This window comes from Diadema setosum, chromosome 10, assembly GCF_964275005.1.
Source record: "Diadema setosum chromosome 10, eeDiaSeto1, whole genome shotgun sequence".
NCBI classification, from domain to species: Eukaryota; Metazoa; Echinodermata; class Echinoidea; order Diadematoida; family Diadematidae; genus Diadema; species Diadema setosum.
In genome coordinates this window covers 3,258,509-3,276,317 of record NC_092694.1, presented here as the reverse complement: position 1 = coordinate 3,276,317, position 17,809 = coordinate 3,258,509, and the positions used below count along the sequence as shown (strand labels likewise).

Here is a 17,809-nt window from a genome sequence, read left to right as displayed (position 1 = left end):
GATATATATTGATTGTGTTAAATAGGTTTATTAACCGACGATGATTTGTCTGACTTAGACAGAATATTGAAAGTTCATTATGTTTATTCTGCTTGTAGATTACACCAGATACATAACGGCAATACTCTTGATGATAGTTAACACAGTCACCCTCATGAGTTAGTTAGAATAGATATAAACGTTGTTTAAATATTCTGGCCAAAATTGCTTCTTTAAGAAAAGAAAGAAAGAAAATATTCATTATCGTCTTACTATTTCTGTGTAGAGTTGAAATAGAGTATACTGATTTGTATGGCGTGTTATATGAATCATTTTCTTCTTGTTTGTATCTTACAGGAACCACTCATTCCAACACAGTTGTTGAATATATATATATATATATATATATCACACTAGCAAGCGCAAGTTTGCAGTATGCACAGTTACACATCGCCGATACATGCTGTGTAACAGAATAAAGAACCCACATCACGTTAAACCGAAGATTTCTTTGTTCTTTATTGCAACAACGTGTCCATCTGAAGAGATTGCATACGAATCCATCACAGCTTCAACAACTTTTGTATATTGGATTCAGGATGCAACTTGCACCATTGACGTTTATCGTGCTATAACAACTTACTCACCATCAAGAGGCTGTGATTCCAGAACCATACCATGGCTGATGTAGACAAATTAAAGTTGATCAGGAGAAACACCAAAGGGGGATTGACACGCACCTTAAACTCAATCGACAGGCTATTAAAGGACACATTTGGTGAGGTCGACACCTTAAAGGGATACATAGCCAAGGCGGAAAGTCAATTCAAACAAGTTGAAAGCAAGCATGCGGAGCTGGTCGAAAATATAACAGATGAGGCGACATTCGAAGAAGAGGAGACCTGGATGGGAGAGTGTGAGAGTAGGTTTGTGGAGACCATCGTACGTGCGAGAAAGTCCATTGGGTCTGCAAGGTGCCATGAGCCGCCTACCTCCCAGCCTGTGACGCCGTCAACTCCCCAAACTTCTACACCATCTGTTGTTTAAGATCCGGCACCGCAAGCCGAGACTGCGTCATGGCAACCCCAATCTACAAGTCCAGAACCGATTGCTCCCTTAGCTCCGCCCTCTCCGATGCATCGACATTCATCTTGCACACCTAAGATGCAGAAGATGAAATTTCCCACTTTCAACGGTGATATCAAGGACTACCAGCGTTTCCGTACTTTGTTTCAACATTGTGCTGCTGACCTCACAGAGATAGAGTGTTTCTACCAACTCACTCAAGCCATGATTAATGCTCGCGAACGAAACATGATAAAGGGCTGCATTAATGTGCAGAGGGCTTGGCAGGTACTTGATGAGAAGTACGGAGATCAAGACAGAGTTGTCGACAGTCTCCTTCGTGACTTGGAAAACCTGAAGCCGTACGAAATCAAGGGCAAGATTAGTCTAAGTGCCATGACTGGATTTTTTCAAACCTTGCAGGTATTTGAGATGCAGGCCGAAACAATCGGCCTCTCTGGGGAGCTGAATAGTAAAATCATGCTAAATCAGATCAAGCAAAAGATGCCTGAGGGACATCGCATCGCCTACTACAGAGATGTCAGAGACGAGCATAGCAGTGACTCCCTTGGAGGCTTGGTCAAATGGCGACATAGACAGCTCCTACTCCAAGAGAAGGCGAAGTCACCATTCCCAGAAAAGACGAGTACCTGTGAGATGAGTCAAAACAGAGGAAGCAAGTCTTCAAATGCAGCAGCGTGGAATCCACCTAAACAGATCCAATCTAAAGAGGGGAAGCGTTCCGGGGTTCCCAAGTGTCCTCTTCATATCAACTCGAATACGCACTTCCTGAAAATGTGCATCAAGTTCAGGAACCTCAGTCTAAAGGAAAAGTATGACGTCATGAAAAAGAATGACATCTGCAGCAGATGTGATCATGACAACTGTCCTGCAGGGAAATCCCCATACGACCACAAGCTATGTCAGTTTGCGTCGCCATGCAAGGTTCAGAGTTGTGGAGATGATTCCGACTTCTCTGCTATCTGCCCTGTCCTATATATATGGAGGGAGAGATCAAGGCTCGTCATCTTCACAGGATCGCAATGTGCCACCAACACGTCCACACACCACTTCAGCGAGTGTGAAGACTGTCGCGAACAAGGACGCAGGCGCACTACAGAGCATCCTTCCCACTGTGATGGGATATCTGCGACACGGAAATAACCGTCAGCTGGTGCGGATTCTCTTAGACGGTGGAAGTCAGGCTACCCTGGTAAGGGAGGGCATCTTCTCCAAGACCGAGAAAGATATCTATCAGGATCACGATCTGAGTCTGGTTGGCGGTACCAGGATCAGACGAAAGCTTCGACTATTAGATTGTTTCATCGAAGACATCGGGGGAAACTTGTCGCACCCAGTTTCCGTCACAGAGATAGACAAGCCTTGCGGAGAAGCCCCTGTCGTGCAAGAAGAAGACCTCCAGCAGTATCACCATCTACGGGAAGTGGATATTCACGCCGCCTCGTCTGAAACTGTCGACATGTTGCTTGGCGTTGACAACACGCACTTGATGGTATGGGAGGAGTATATCCTTGGAGAAAAACCTGACGAGCCAGTGGCGGCGAGATGCCCTTTGGGATGGTTTATCCAAGGAGGACGTTCAGGAGGCCCTACAGCTCTGCTTAACTACGTCAACGTGTCGGCAATCGGTCCCCTAGAGGAGTTCCTCGGCCTGGAAACAGCAGCTTTGCAACCGAGAAGATGTAAGTGCTCAACAGAGATCTTGAACAGAGGAGCAACCGAAACCATGGAGCAAAGTGTTTCTCAGCGTCAGGATGGCTCGTACAAAGTCAGATTGCCGTGGAAGAACTCTCCTGACAGTTTGCCAGACAACTACGACTACGCCGTTAAGAGGTTGCATGGCTTAGAGAGCCAGTTCAGAGACAGGCCTGAGGAGTGGGACGTGTACTGCAAGCAGATGAGGGACTTGCAACACAGAGGTGTCTCACGTCGAGTCAGTGACGCAGAAATTCGACAAGACAGAGAAGCTGGGAGAAAAATGTGGTTCTTGCCACATTTTGCGGTAAAGAAAGATTCAGCAACTACCCCAGTCAGGATCGTCTACGACGCAAAGGTAAGATTCCAAGGTCATTCTTTGAACGAGTACCTCGTGAAGGGTGAAGACCTGAATGCTGATCTGTTCAATGTGGCTCTGCGTTTCAGAGAGAACGAAATAGGCGTCAAAGCTGATATCAGAAAAATGTTTCAGGCAATCAAGGTCCGCCCGGAAGATGCAAGGTTCCATTGGTACGTCTTTCGAGAAAACCCGTACCAACCCATTCAAGTCTATGAACTCACTACTGTGACATTTGGAGACAGGCCTTCTCCAACGGCAGCAATTGTCACACTCAGGCACGTCATAGATCGACACGCACCCGATGATGAGCAACTGAAGAAAGTCGTCACCGATCAGTTCTACATGGACGACCTGAGTGAATCTGTCACCAATGTCGAGGAAGCCGTTAATCTGAAAGCCAAGCTTGTATAAACGCTTGCTAAGGGCAAGTTTGACATTCGCAAGTGGCAGTCGAACGCAAAGGAAGTGTGTGACTCTGAGGAGGACACTCAGACCGCATCTGTGTTAGGAACTAAATGGAACCATTCGACTGACACACTTAGTGTGAAAAAAGTCAAGCCAATGGAAGATGTTGTCCTAACCAAACGCAAGTTGTTGGCTCACACCGCATCATACTATGATGTGTTTGGTATGCTGTCTGGAATGTTGATCCGGCCGAAGATTCTACTCCAGCAACTGTGGCAGTTAAATGTCGACTGGGACACGCCACTCAACGACAGACCTGAGCTCTGTCGAATCGTCAGTGAGATCAAGGTGGATTTGGAAGTGATGCGTCTGAAGATGCCATGGGCATTGGCGTCTGGTTGAGATGGTCAGAGACTGAACACACGGAAGTACAGCTGTCCTTCGTCGCTGCAAGAGCCCGACTCACTCCACTCAAACAAACGAGCATGCTAAGGAAGGAGCTTCAGGCCATTCTCCTACTGTCAAAACTGATGGTTGCCCTGAAAGATGCCCTTCGTTTCAACATCTCCTATTCAAAGATGTGGACGGATAGTTTGACTGTAGTGAGGTGGCTGCGGGGACAGTCCAAGTCCTCGCAGGCTCTAGAGGCACCACCGCGGAAGGAATGCTTGAGGTCATCGAGGGACCAACTTACCTGAAGCAACCACCTGAATCCTGGCCAAAGACACCGCAGAACATCCTGGACGACACTTCGGATCCAGAGAGGAAGAAATTCCATGTACGAAATGCGAAGACACTAGCGCTGAAAGTCAATGCAGTGGCTCACACTACCGCAATCGTTGATCCCACCAGCTTCTCGAATTGGCAAAGGCTGAAGATGGTCACAGCTCGAGTGTTATCTGTGAGAGATGTTCCAAAGAAAGAGTGGTTCAAGAAGCTTACTCAGCAGATTTCGCAGTGGCCGTCTGCCAAACTCCTGAAGGAGGCCGAGTTGTACTGGATACGTCAAGCGTAGAAGGACATCAACTTTCAATATGCGAACATAATGCGCCTCGATCCGTTCTTCGACGAAAAAGAAAAAGTGTATCGCGTTGGAGGTCGCATTCGCCATGCTCCGGTATCATACGACATTCGTCATCCCTATCTCCTCCCAAGGGAAAGCCACATCAGTCTACTGATTTTCAGAGATGGACACTCCCTTGCTCTCCATGGAGGACAACTCAGGACTGCGGCAGAAGTGAGGAGAAGGTATTGGGTTGTCGGTGACACAAGGCTCTCCAAACGCGTGGTGAAGGAATGCATCGTGTGCCGTAGGCATAGAGGAAGACCAGTCGAACAGAAAATGGCGGACCTCCCAGAGTGTCGTGTGAAGCCCTTCTCACCGCCATTTCAGACAACGCTCGTGGATTATCTCGGGCCGATAAACGTGAAGGTCAGTCGCAACATTACTACCAAGGGTTACTGTCTTGTGTTCACATGTGCGGCTACCAGGGCTGTTCATCTCACTTGTGTCCAAGACCTTTTGACACAAGCTTTCCTGCAAGCCCTAGATCGCTTCATCAGCATCAGGGGTGCACCGGCCACCATCATCAGTGATAACGGGACCTGCTTCCGTGGTGCTTACAACACGATCAACACGCTCAATCTACGACTGGACCAGACAGAACTGAGGGAACACTGTAGTAACTTCAAGGTGCAGTGGAAATTTGGGCCTCCTGGTGGACCCCACCATCAGGGCGCTGTCGAACGCATGGTGCAAGAAGTCAAGAAAGCCATGAAGCATCTTGTGAAAGCCGATCGTTTGCCTTTCCCCGAATGGGAAACAGTCTTCTGCCAGATTTCGGGGTTGATCAACAGTCGACCGATTACAGCTGTGTCATCTTCACCACTTGATCATCCCCCTCTTGATCCGAATCATTTCCTCATCGGGAGAGGAGATCTTCCGAGCCCAGATGTTCCCTTTGCGCAGTACAATGGAGACTTCAAGAAGCGGAGAGAGCTGTGCAACGCAATGGTCGACAGGTTCTGGACGCGTTGGATGGACTGCATACAGAAGCTCTCACCGCGCTCGAAAAACCAACGTGCAGCAGAGAACCTACAAGCGGGTGACGTTGTGCTCGTCATCGGAGAAGACAAGAGGCGCGGCACTTGGCGAATGGCTGAAATCGTGCAGACCTTCCCTGGAGACGATGAGCTGGTTCGCGTCGTCGAGCGTCGATACGCAGACAAGTCAGTCGCAAAGAGACCTGCCACCAAACTGATTCTTCTCATGAAGAAACCGAGAGAGTGGACATTTAAAGTGTAACTGAAGGACTGAGTAAATAATCGCGTTCATCTGAAGAAAGGATTCAGTGTATCCTTTGTTTGGTTTTCCTCGTTTGATCAGAACATTTTGGGCTACTAAGTTCTTGAATTTGGTTATTAACTCGAACAAGCAATTTCTTGCCTTAATGGAGACGGTGAAACTTAATTTTACTCTGTTTGGACATTAGAAAGCATTGTATTTGAGTTTTCGTTTGTCAACTGGTTTGAATTTCATCTTTAAATCTATTCAGGTCTCGACCTTAGAGCAGTTATCTGTTTGCTGTGTAAATAATCGCATTATTGTACACGGTTTGAGTGTTTATAAAGTGACTTCCGTCACGTTCAAGGGGGGCATGGAATGATACAATATACTACGAGTCTCAAAATTAGGGTCTGAATTATAGACTGTTAGCAAAGAGTTCCGGTCAGTCGTTCCACAAGAGCAGCAGTTTGCTCAGCAGTTGGCCACAGCAGTTTGCTTAATAGTTTGGGTTTCTTGGACAATCTGACGAAGTCCAACAATCCAAGGTATGTCAAAAATCGTTCTTTTATGATTTGTGCACCATTTAAGGAACAAACAAAGCTTCCATGGTCAGGGAGTTAAGAGGAAAAATCGTAAATGAGAAATAAGATTATGTATGTCCAGGGTCAAGGTCAATTAAGGTCATCGCCGTATACGCTGTACTACGTATAAGCGTCTATTGTTCCGTGTATTGTTCAATTGCATTAACGTTCAGTGTAGCGTGCGTGGTGCATGGTCCGCGGTGTGGAAAGTGTTAATGCGAATACGTTGAACGTTTTGGACGGTCTTTGTAAAGACCATCCCTATCGGAGAACGGTCCGAAATGATAGTATTGTGAATGTGAATCCGTGGAGTTTCAAACGGGTTTTCTGGTATTATGTATTGCTCACGTTACAACGTAAAAGTTGGATTATATCTTTTCGCGTATGTATATCATTAAGATAGTTGTGTTAGGAACGCTCCACGCACGAAGTTCATGCACGCGGAGGGATATTAAAGTTGAAGTTATAGTGATATGTCTAGCTGTAGATTCTGTGATAGTCTCATTTAAGACCACAAAAAGCGTTGCTAGGGAGAATCTAATGCTCGTTGTTATTAATGCACAATTTGCTACAGGACGTCTTATAGTGACATTGTTGTGAGATGTGGCATTGAGCGTTTACAATTATAAGATTCAAGATATATATTGATTGTGTTAAATAGGTTTATCAACCGACGATGATTTGTCTGACTTAGACAGAATATTGAAAGTTCATTATGTTTATTCTGCTTATAGATTACACCAGATACATAACGGCAATACTCTTGATGATAGTTAACACAGTCACCCTCATGAGTTAGTTAGAATAGATATAAACGTTGTTTAAATATTCTGGCCAAAATTGCTTCTTTAAGAAAAGAAAGAAAGAAAATATTCATTATCGTCTTACTATTTCTGTGTAGAGTTGAAATAGAGTATACTGATTTGTATGGCGTGTTATATGAATCATTTTCTTCTTGTTTGTATCTTACAGGAACCACTCATTCCAACACAGTTGTTGAATATATATATATCACACTAGCAAGCGCAAGTTTGCAGTATGCACAGTTACACATCGCCGATACATGCTGTGTAACAGAATAAAGAACCCACATCACGTTAAACCGAGGATTTCTTTGTTCTTTATTGCAACAACGTGTCCATCTGAAGAGATTGCATACGAATCCATCACACTTTCCTTGGAGGCCCCAGGGGTCCAAACCTCATAAATTAATGAACACTAAATCATATTTTTCTCTAGTTCTAATCAAACGTGGTAGGGCTTTAAGTCTTTTTCCCCCAAGCTGCATAATCCAACTTTCTACAAAGTACAGTGCACTTGGTAGGTACTTTTACCAGTGTGATGGAATATGTACTGAGTAAATGGACACCATGCCCCCACTCTCAAAGCTACCCCCACCATAAGTTTCCAATGTTCACAGGTAAGAGTCTGCAAGAATGCATGGAAGGTGAACTTGCGATACTCAGGTGAGCACGTGATCCCCGGGTCTCTTGTTTAAATATGGTGTGGGTCGTGCGCTGTTGTTGTAGTGCGCCAAAGATGTTAAGGACCTCTTCGCAGAGGACTCGCTGTTGCGATGTGCGCATTGAATGATGGGATATAAAACTCGAGATTCCGTTCACACGTGGTAGGCGCGGGGCGAATTATCTCGCTAATTGGTGTACGGGTGACCCCCCCCCCCCCACCCCCCCCCCCCACCCCCGGCGGGGCGCCGCTCACCTGATGGTTTATGACGTAACAAGGGCTTCTATATCGGGAAATCGGGCGTTTTGTCAGTATGTATGTACCTATGGGTGGAAATCACTGAACCCCATCATGGAAGAGCCCGAAGAACTTTTCCCCAATTTTGGAGAGGAGAAAAATCTCTTTGGGGAGAGCAAGATCAGCGGTGGAAAGTAGCTGCTTGGCGGAGGTCTGCGCTCTCAGAGTGTTTTTCTAGTTTTCTAAAGAAGCTGACACTGAATAAATCTGTAGCATTCTTTCCATATATTCAGTCAGACCGCAGCACCTGATAATTCGCTCGTATTTATTCAACTCGTATGCAAGCCCACTCGAGGCTTGCATACGTAATGATCGAGCTGCGGATGGGGATTTTGTCCTTGAGCTTTCGGCAACAAAAATAAACCTTATATTCACAAATTTGGTATCAAATTCAAGGAAAATATATAAGCTATCGTCACATGTTATTCAAATTATTGTAAATGAAAAATATCACAGCGTAATTTGAGCTTGAAAAATGATAAAGAAGTAATTCGTGTAGTACAGGTTCAAGACGTCAAAAAATACCAAATTCGCCTTGCGTCTCAATGAAAATGCATTATTTGGTAGTCCATATCTTAATCTTTGTATCCATGTAAATATCTTGACAATTGAGTATATGAATATAAGAACGACCAAAGTCCATGGAAGACCATTTCGAGTAAACTAAAAAAAAAAACAACTTCATATCTTGTTTATTTGTTCAATAATATTCTATTTAACTGTGATTGAAAGGCAACATTGTATATACAAATTAGAGCATTATTATGACAATTAACATTTACATTAATTGTGGAGAGACCATTTTGTGTGGTGGACTTGGGTCGTTCTTTGATTCATATAGGGCCTACATGATATTCTGCTATAGAGATGAGAGAAGGATGAGAGAGGGCGCTATTATATGAATGTTAGAATGACCCAAGTCCTTCATTCTTACATTAATATAAGATTTAGCTCATTCATTTCAGGCAATTCCGGGGGTAATTAGGATTTATCATTTATACACAAGATGAGTCCATGCATAAGCTACAATTTCCCATGTCAAACTGAATTTGGCCAAAAATTGGACTTGGGTCGTTCTTCAAGTTCAAGTTCAAGTTCAAGTTCATATTTATTCGTTTTTTCCACAATATATAACACAAGCATAAATCTCACTTTCTTAAGTGACAAAATCAATGCATACAAACAGAGAAAACAGCAATAATAGTAAAAAAAAAAAAACTAACAGTAGCGATACATTGCAATAGTTGCTAAGATAACGAAAGTGAAATAGTTTTCAATATATGCACTGTGTGAAAAAACGGAGGGAACCACTAAAAAGACAGAGCTTGTAGAGTGTGGGCCCCTCTTTTATTAGAAGTCCGATGTAGAAATTGAATTGAAAACAGCAAAAAATCAGCACAAAAAGTTCGGCACAAAAAAGTTTGGCAGCCCACTAAGAGACAGACGAACAAACAGTTATACATAAAACAACTACAAACAGAGTAATGAACATGCAACAGAACTGGGACAGCAACAAGACTACTTGTAGGAGGAAAAACAAGAAAAAAAAAACTGACTTGACGACACAAGAGGAAACAAGACTAAAGCGTGATAAAGAGGTAACAAAATAGACAGGAATATGCAACACAGATGACGATCCTCGGAGGTTTGAGGAAGAAAGAGAAGAAGAAAACAGAATGTAGAACAAACCCTGCAACTGCGAAGTATAGGTTAAAGAAAATCTTATAATCAAGGCTTGAGCAATAGTTACAATAATAATAATAATAATAATAATATAATGTTCTTATATAGCGCAATTCAACACAAAATAGGTTCTCAAAGCGCTTTACATACATATATAATGAAAACAAAGTCACAACTGAAAAGTGGCAAACCACATATCATAACAGTATAATTCTAATACTACTGGAAAGTTACTGAACATTGTATGCTGAACGAAATAAGTGAGTTTTCAATTGTTTTTTGAACAGTTCAGAGTTTTCTTGGGATCGGAGTAGATGAGGAAGGGAGTTCCAGAGGACTGGACCTGCATGGGCAAAAGTCCTTTCACCGTATCTGTTGGTCCTTCTTGTGTTAACTTGAAGCAGGTGCTGAGAGGCAGATCGTAGAGTTCTTGTAGGGACGTATGGAGTGACCAGTTCAGATATATAGTCGGGTGACATATTGTGTATAGCCTTGTGAACAAACAAAATGATTTTGTACTGGATCCGGTGTTGAATAGGGAGCCAGTGAAGCTCAGCGAGAATTGGTGTTATGTGATCGTGCTTCTTACACTTTGTTACCAGACGGGCTGCAGAGTTCTGAATCCTTTGTAATTTACTAATCTCCTTGTCTGGAAGGCCAATTAGTAAGCTGTTTGAAAAGTCAAGGACAGAAGTCACGAATGCATGTACTAGCACCTCTGTTGTTCGCTTGTCAAGAAGGGTTCGGATCTTTCCTATTTTTCTCAGGGCAAAGGAAGCACTACGGCAGATGTTGTTGACGTGTTGATTCATTTGAAGATTGTTGTCCAAGAAGACTCCTAAGTCACGAACTGCTGCAGATGGCACGACTTGGCACTCTCCGGATGCAATGGGAGCCAGGGTTCTGGAGGGCTTGAAATGAGATGTCACATGCAGCACTTCCATCTTTCTGTCATTCAAAACAAGGTGGTTATGTTCCATCCATTTCCGGATATCTGCCAGACAGAGCTCAAGCCTCCTGATGATTCGATTTCTGTCAGTAGATTTCATAGAAATGTAGAGTTGGGTGTCATCCGCATACATCATACAGCCAAATCCATGAGCTTTGATGATTTCCTGGACTGGAGTGGTGTAACAGATGAACAGAAGTGGTCCAATTACGGATCCTTGAGGGACACCCCATTTAAGTGGAATGGAGTCGGAGGTGACGCCGTTAACTGTCACTTTCTGTTCCCTGTCAGTAAGGTATGATGATAGCCAGGCTAATGCTGTTTCGGCTATGCCGAACCTGCTCTTCAGCATGGAGAGAAGGATCTCGTGATCTATCGTATCAAAAGCTGAGGACAGATCTAAGAGGACGAGAATGGCTTCACATTTGTCGTCAAGGGACTGCAAAAGGTCATTGTATACTCGCAAAAGTGCTGTCTCGACACTATGATGTCGTCTGTAGGCAGACTGCCTATTGGCGAGGAGGGAGTTCACAGTTAAGTACTGCATAAGCTGCTGACATACTACACGCTCAATGACTTTTGCCAGAAATGGAAGATTCGAAATTGGGCGATAGCTATTTAAGCACTCTGGATCGAGATTGTGCTTCTTCAGTACGGGTGTGATGAGCGCTGACTTGAGGGATTTTGGAAAGACTCCATGATCAAGAGAGTGGTTTATAATGTCCGTAATGGCAGGAAGAAAGGCATCCGTACAGTTGCTGAACACAACAGCAGGTGCTGGATCCAAAGGACATGTTTTTATTTTCTTGGATTTTATGAGCTTCAGCACGTCTTCTTCTGAGACATTTTGAAATGCTTGAAGGCTGCAGGTCAAAGAACTCGTGGGATTCTTCAGGACTGAAAAGGAGCCTGTGAAGGAAGTTGGGTTCATCTCCGAATTGTACAGGGGATTGCACAGTTGAGTGATCTTGTCATCAAAGAACTTACAGAGTCTCTCAGAGAGTTCTTCATGTGAGTCATGGGAAGGCAGAGTCTGTCCAGGGCGCTCGACAGTAAGGTCATGTATCAACCTGAATAGGTCGTTCCTGTTGCAGTCATTGATCAGCTTCTGGTGATATGATCGTTTGGCTTGTTTCAGGGCAGCATGGTATTCTGTGGTGGCTTTCTTCATTATTTGTTTATCAATCGTCAGCTTTGGGACAGACTTTCTCAACTGGCGTTCTTTGGCGCGCAACTTCCTTTTCTGTGCTCTTAGTGAATCGTCATACCAGGGAGCATGAGGGCGCAGATGTACAGATCTAACAGTCACTGGTGCATGTTGATCTAGGGTGTCTTCGATTGAGTTGTTGAACAGTTTCACCTTCTCACACAAGTCAAGATCTTCAATGTCATGCGCTTTGGCAAAACAACTTTTAACATCCTCACTGAATCTAGTGTAGTCAATGCTGTGCAGTTTGCGGAAACGAATTTCCTTCTTGGTAAGCGGGGGGCGTGCCAGAGTAGCAGTGAAGACTATTGCTGCATGATCGGAAGGCATCGTGGGGAGAACTGAAAGATTGCTAACTATGTCGTCGTCTTCTCTTACAATCAGTAGGTCTAATGTATGACCCCGATTGTGAGTTGGTTGAGAGACAACCTGCTTTAAACCACAAGACTCCAGCATATCACGAAGTTTTCTTGTGTTTGGAGCAAGTGGGTCATCGAAGTGGAAGTTGAAATCTCCACCAATTATCAACTTACTGCATAGAAGACTGACAGATTCAAGCAGCCTGGAAAACTCTGTAAAGAAGAGTGAGGTGCTGATGCCCGTCCCTGGTGGCCTGTAGATAGTGATGAGTGAGAGAGTTTTTTAACCAGAGCATGATATTGTTATCTCTAGGCATTCAAAGGATTCAAAGGAGTGAGATTTGGTATTGGTGACATAGTAGCGGTTCCGCAATATGACACAAAGTCCTCCACCTTTCTTTCCTTTGCGAGGGAGCTTAACAAAGCGGTAGTCTTTCAGCGTGTTCTGGATTTCAGCTAATGCGGGACTGTCACGACTGTCTCCTCTGAGCCAAGCTTCAGTTATGGCCACAACATCCAGTTTCTCGGTTATAACAAAATCACACACTGCTGTTGGTTTATTCATCATGGACTGTGCATTCCAGTAGCCAACTCTGGTGAGGGGTGCTTCTTCATTGAGATGGCAAGTTTGCGAGATCCTTTTCAGTGCAGGTGTTCTTTGTTCAATGATCTTTTTTGATTTTCCAGTTCGCCTGTTGCCTGAAAGGACAGGGATGGCTTTCTGGGACTTCTGAAATGACCTACGACCACGTCGGGTCGGTTTGACCTTAGATATCCCAAGCTTCTTCACAGCGTGATAAACATCAAGTTGAAGTTTCCCCTTCTCGACCTGCTCACCTATGTGTTTTAGTTCTTTCGAACTGTAACATGTTGGGTCCTGCATAGTCCTGACTGCCATGATGGTCACGAGAAATAAGCCTACACAGGCAAGGCGCAGCACAAAATTCTCCATTTTGCCACACAGATAATGCTCAGCACTAGTGTGACATAGCTGTTGAGGGTGTTTTTCTTTCTACTTCTTCCCAACATTGACCTGATTCACTGTGTAGGTGTGTGTGATAATGAGAGGTGTATGAGAAGGCAAGCTCAGCATCTATAAAGCAATAGATTAAGTGCGGTCAGGTTCATCATTCTGAATGGGCAGGCACACACACAAAAGAACTTGTAATAAAGAGAATAATAAATTAATAATTAATTAATTAATAAAGAGAACGGCAATGCCGATATTGCGGATGAGTAACAAAGTAAGCCTATAAACTAATCTGATTCTGCGAGTCGTCATTATAAGATTGTAAAAGAAAAGACTTTAATCTCCTTTTAAATGAGTATATAGATGGAGCAGATTTTAAATCATGATTCAGGGAATTCCAATAATTTGGTCCAGTGTAAATAAGTGCATTCTTTGCTAAGATCGTTCGAAGAAGTGGTAAATGAAACTCGTTAGAACGTCGGGTGGGGGTAATTATGGAATGATTGATTTTTTTGAAACATAAATCAAACATAGGTGGGAGTAAATTGTTATCATACATATACATAAATTGACCTAAGTTAAATAAGAATAATTCGTTGATTTTCAATAGCTTATAACAGTCAAACAATGCATTTGTATGTGAACGTGTAGGAGAATTAGAAATGATACGGAGGGCTTTCTTTTGCAATAATAACACTCTATTCAGCAGTGTCTGATGAGTATTGCCCCAAGCTAAAATTCCATAATTAAGGTAAGGGAGTATCAAAGAGGAGTATAACACTAGTAGGGTCTTTTCAGGAATATAAAATTTCAGTCTATTCATAACACCTATAGTGCGAGAAATAATTTTGCAGATATGATTTATATGTATTTTCCAAGAAAGTTTATTATCTACAAAAATAACAAGAAATTTAAAATATGAGACACTTTCTAAATTGCAATCATTCAGAACTATTTCTGAGTTCAAAGAATCAACAGTATTGCTGAAAAGCATATATTTTGTTTTTTGAACATTCAAAGATAACTTATTAGCTCTGACCCAGTTGGTCACTTTTTTCAATTCCGTATTTACTTGTTGAACTAGAACATCGATATCGTTATGGGCAAGAAAAACACTGGTATCATCAGCAAAGTGTATAAAAGAAAGTAGCTCTGAAACAGAAGAAAAAATCATTGATATAAATGATGAATAACAGCGGCCCTAAGAGACTTCCCTGTGGAACGCCACACTTAACATCTCTTATAACTGAATGATTATCTTTAATTGAAACAAACTGTTTTCTGTTAGCTAAATAACTCTTGAACCACTCCAAGGCCTTCCCACGTATTCCATGGTGCGATAACTTATGGAGCAAAATGTTATGATTAATCGTATCGAAGGCCTTGGAGAAGTCCAAGAATATACTAATTAAATGAGAATGGTTGTCGGTTGCATTAACAACTTTATCAATAAAATGTAGAACTGCATGGATGGTACTGTGTCTCTCTCGAAAACCAAACTGGCAATTTGTGAATATTTTGTGCACATTACAAAAATTAATAGTTCTGATGTATATTATGTTTTCTAAAACTTTTGACAATGAAGATAATAGAGAGATTGGACGATAATTGCTGACATCCAGATTATTACCTTTCTTAAATATGAAATTACTTTAGCCAATTTCATTTTATCAGGAAAAATGCCATTAGAAATTGACAGATTAAAAATGTGGGCCAAGGGATCTGCAACTGAGGATATAACACCTTTAAGGATACAATTATCTATATCATCATAAGCGGAACTTCGTTTGTTTGTTAAAGAGAATACAATGTCGATAATCTCATGTTTATTTGTTGGAGTTAAAAAATAGAATTTGTGTTATTCTGGCGTAAAAATTCAGTGAAATTCTGTTCTGTAGCCGGAATACCATGAGCAAGCGTTTCACCTATTTTTGAAAAATAAGAATTAAACATAATTGCAATATCAACAGGGTCATGAAATGTTTCATCATCCCACTTTATTTCACCAATTTCTGCTTTTTTATTCGGAATATTCATAGCCTGTTTTAAAACTTTCCAGGTATTCTTAATATCAGACTTGTATCTCAAAAGCTGCTGAGAATAATACCTTTTCTTGTCCAAACGTAAAATCCTGGTTAATGTGTTTTTATATGATGTATATTTGTTCTTTGTTCGTTCAGTTTTTTTCCATTTTGTATTTATAACACAATCGATTTTTTCTGTTTATTGAACGGAGAATTGATTTGGAAATCCATGGTAACCTAGGTGTCTTTTTATAATCCATTTTACTTTTTTGCTTTGGAATAATAACATCCAAAAGAAAATTAAACATTTCCATAAAATTATCAAAAGACTCATTAACATCATCGCTTTCATACACTCGTGACCAATCAGCGTTTTCAAGAGCAGCATCAAGACTGGCTAATTTTTCACATGAAATTATATTCTTATATTCAGGCCTTCAATTCGTTGCTTAATCCGGTCAGGAACCTGTAAAATATACATTGATGTCAGTGCTGGTCAGCTTGAAACCGAGCAACCTCAAGAGTAAGCTCTCTCATTGGACAGCGCTTGCATTCAACACTTGCATTACGTCATTATACGCTGCTACGATTTTATGCCACATGCGTGCAATAGCGCATGCTTGCGTACAGGCACGCATGACGTTTTGTGCTTCGGACTTGCCTGGTACGCGTGTACGACAGACTAGAAGCTTGGAACAGCGCGCGCCAGTCGCCGAAATTACACTCTTTCGTTCCACTGTACACTTTGTGTGGAGCATACTTCCTACTTCCTTAGGCTTAGGAGTAAAAAAAAACTAGTATAAATCATGGTTGTTTATCTCCTTGACTCCAATATAATATAACGATGAGCATCTAAAGTTTCCTCTCTACGAAAAAGCCAAAGATCAGAAACAACAGTTTCTTAATCCGGTCAGGAACCAAAAACGAACTTTAGACGACAAAATCTTCCGTGAAGAACAGGTAGAATTTACGCAAATTCAACTGATTATGTCGTCATGATAAGAACCGATATCACACGCAAATCTGGTATCAAAATAAAGATCAAAGTCTGAGGAACAACTTACTTGTCGCCATAATGAATGTATGTACAAGTCACTACACTGTGAAAACCATAGCCCTGTCAAACTCTTGCAAAATCTCGCACTCATAAGACACCTTCGGAACGCAAAGATCGTCAACTATCTCTCTAAAAAAAAAAAAAAAAAAAAAATCGAGTGAAAATTTTCACTCTTGAAGGAGTGAATACAAAAAAGATTGAATTTAGAGTGAAATTGGAGTGAATTTCGAGTGAAAATGTTCATTTTCACTCGTTTTAGAGTGACGTCAGGGATCACTCCAAAATCTTCCAGTGATCCCTGAGGTCACTCCAAAATGAGTGAAAATTAATGTTTTCACTCGAAATTCATTCCAATTTCACTCTAAATTCACTCTTTTTTTGTATTCACTCCTTCAAGAGTGAATATTTTCACTCGATTTTTTTTTTTTTTAGAGAGTAGAGCGCTGAATAAATCTTGCCGGATCGGCTTATGAGCATACGTGCTGCGGCCTGACTGTATTGGAGGAATGCTAATATCCTCTTTATCGTGATTCGATTTGTTTTTTTTTTTTTTTTATACAATACACGAGATTCTCTTCTTCACGTTACAATTCTTGTGGATGTAAGAAACAATGAAAATATGAAAGGAATTATCCACATTTGGTTTTGTCAGATTCGCCATTGATGGAGCGCTCTTTTGCAGTCATCTTGACAGCCAATTTATTTTTTGTAGCGGCCTTGGAATTGCAAGGGGGGATAAAACTCGGAAGTTTCAGCACATATAGATGGGCAGCACCCTCACCGACACCTACTGTCCTGTCGTTTGACCCTGTTGAGAAGGCTGTGTACTGGATTTGTGAGAGCACAAACTCGGTCATCCGGACTACTCTTCTAGATTCAGCAACCACCAGTATCACTGACAGTAAGGAGTATAGTGCATAGATATCGAGGACACTCACGTCCGTTTAGCCAAAAATCAATATAATTACTCTTGTCATTTTAGAATATCCTTTCCGTCAAGTATCACGCACGGAATCGCACTGTGGAAACAAAATTGACTGAGATTAATTTTACAGGGTGGATGCGGGGTTATACCATGTTTTACTGCCCCTGATTCACAAAACGTGTTAATAGAGTTACACGTGACGTAGCCAAATAAGCATGTGGTACCCAGTCAGGTGTAACACTCTCACATCTTGTTCCGATGAAGCTGGTTCCTATAGTCAATCAGGAATGGACAAAAAAAAAGAGAGAAAAAAAAATCAAAGCATGTCATGATTATCTTTTTGTTTTTGTTTTGTCATGTTTGGTTTTTAAGATTTGCATGGTAAAGGCCTCTCCCTCTCCCTCGACCTCTCCGATCGCAAACTTTACATGCTGAACTACAACAAAATCGGAAATACCTTGACAGTCTTGCGCACAGGTA

The 17,809-nt window shown here is 42.0% G+C and overlaps 2 protein-coding genes across 2 annotated transcripts; both read left to right on the top strand.

Annotated features, from left to right (window-relative positions):
- Nucleotides 1-1,143: 1,143 nt before the first annotated feature.
- Nucleotides 1,144-3,532, top strand: LOC140234409 (uncharacterized). The gene is made up of 2 exons (XM_072314460.1): nucleotides 1,144-1,966; nucleotides 2,121-3,532. Exons 1-2 carry the CDS (start codon nucleotides 1,144-1,146, stop codon nucleotides 3,530-3,532), a joined length of 2,235 nt encoding a protein of 744 aa, XP_072170561.1.
- A 1,039-nt stretch (nucleotides 3,533-4,571) lies between these two features.
- Nucleotides 4,572-5,831, top strand: LOC140234408 (uncharacterized). Its single transcript, XM_072314459.1, has one exon. The coding sequence runs from the start codon at nucleotides 4,572-4,574 to the stop codon at nucleotides 5,829-5,831; it is 1,260 nt and encodes a 419-aa protein (XP_072170560.1).
- Nucleotides 5,832-17,809: the final 11,978 nt, after the last annotated feature.

Coding starts and splice junctions, on each gene's coding strand:
- LOC140234409 (XM_072314460.1), top strand. CDS start 1,144: ATGCAGAAGATGAAATTTCCCACTTTCAACGGTGATATCAAGGACTAC. Junction 1,967..2,120: donor CCCATACGACCACAAGCTAT/GTCAGTTTGCGT, acceptor ACACCACTTCAG/CGAGTGTGAAGACTGTCGCG.
- LOC140234408 (XM_072314459.1), top strand. CDS start 4,572: ATGCGCCTCGATCCGTTCTTCGACGAAAAAGAAAAAGTGTATCGCGTT.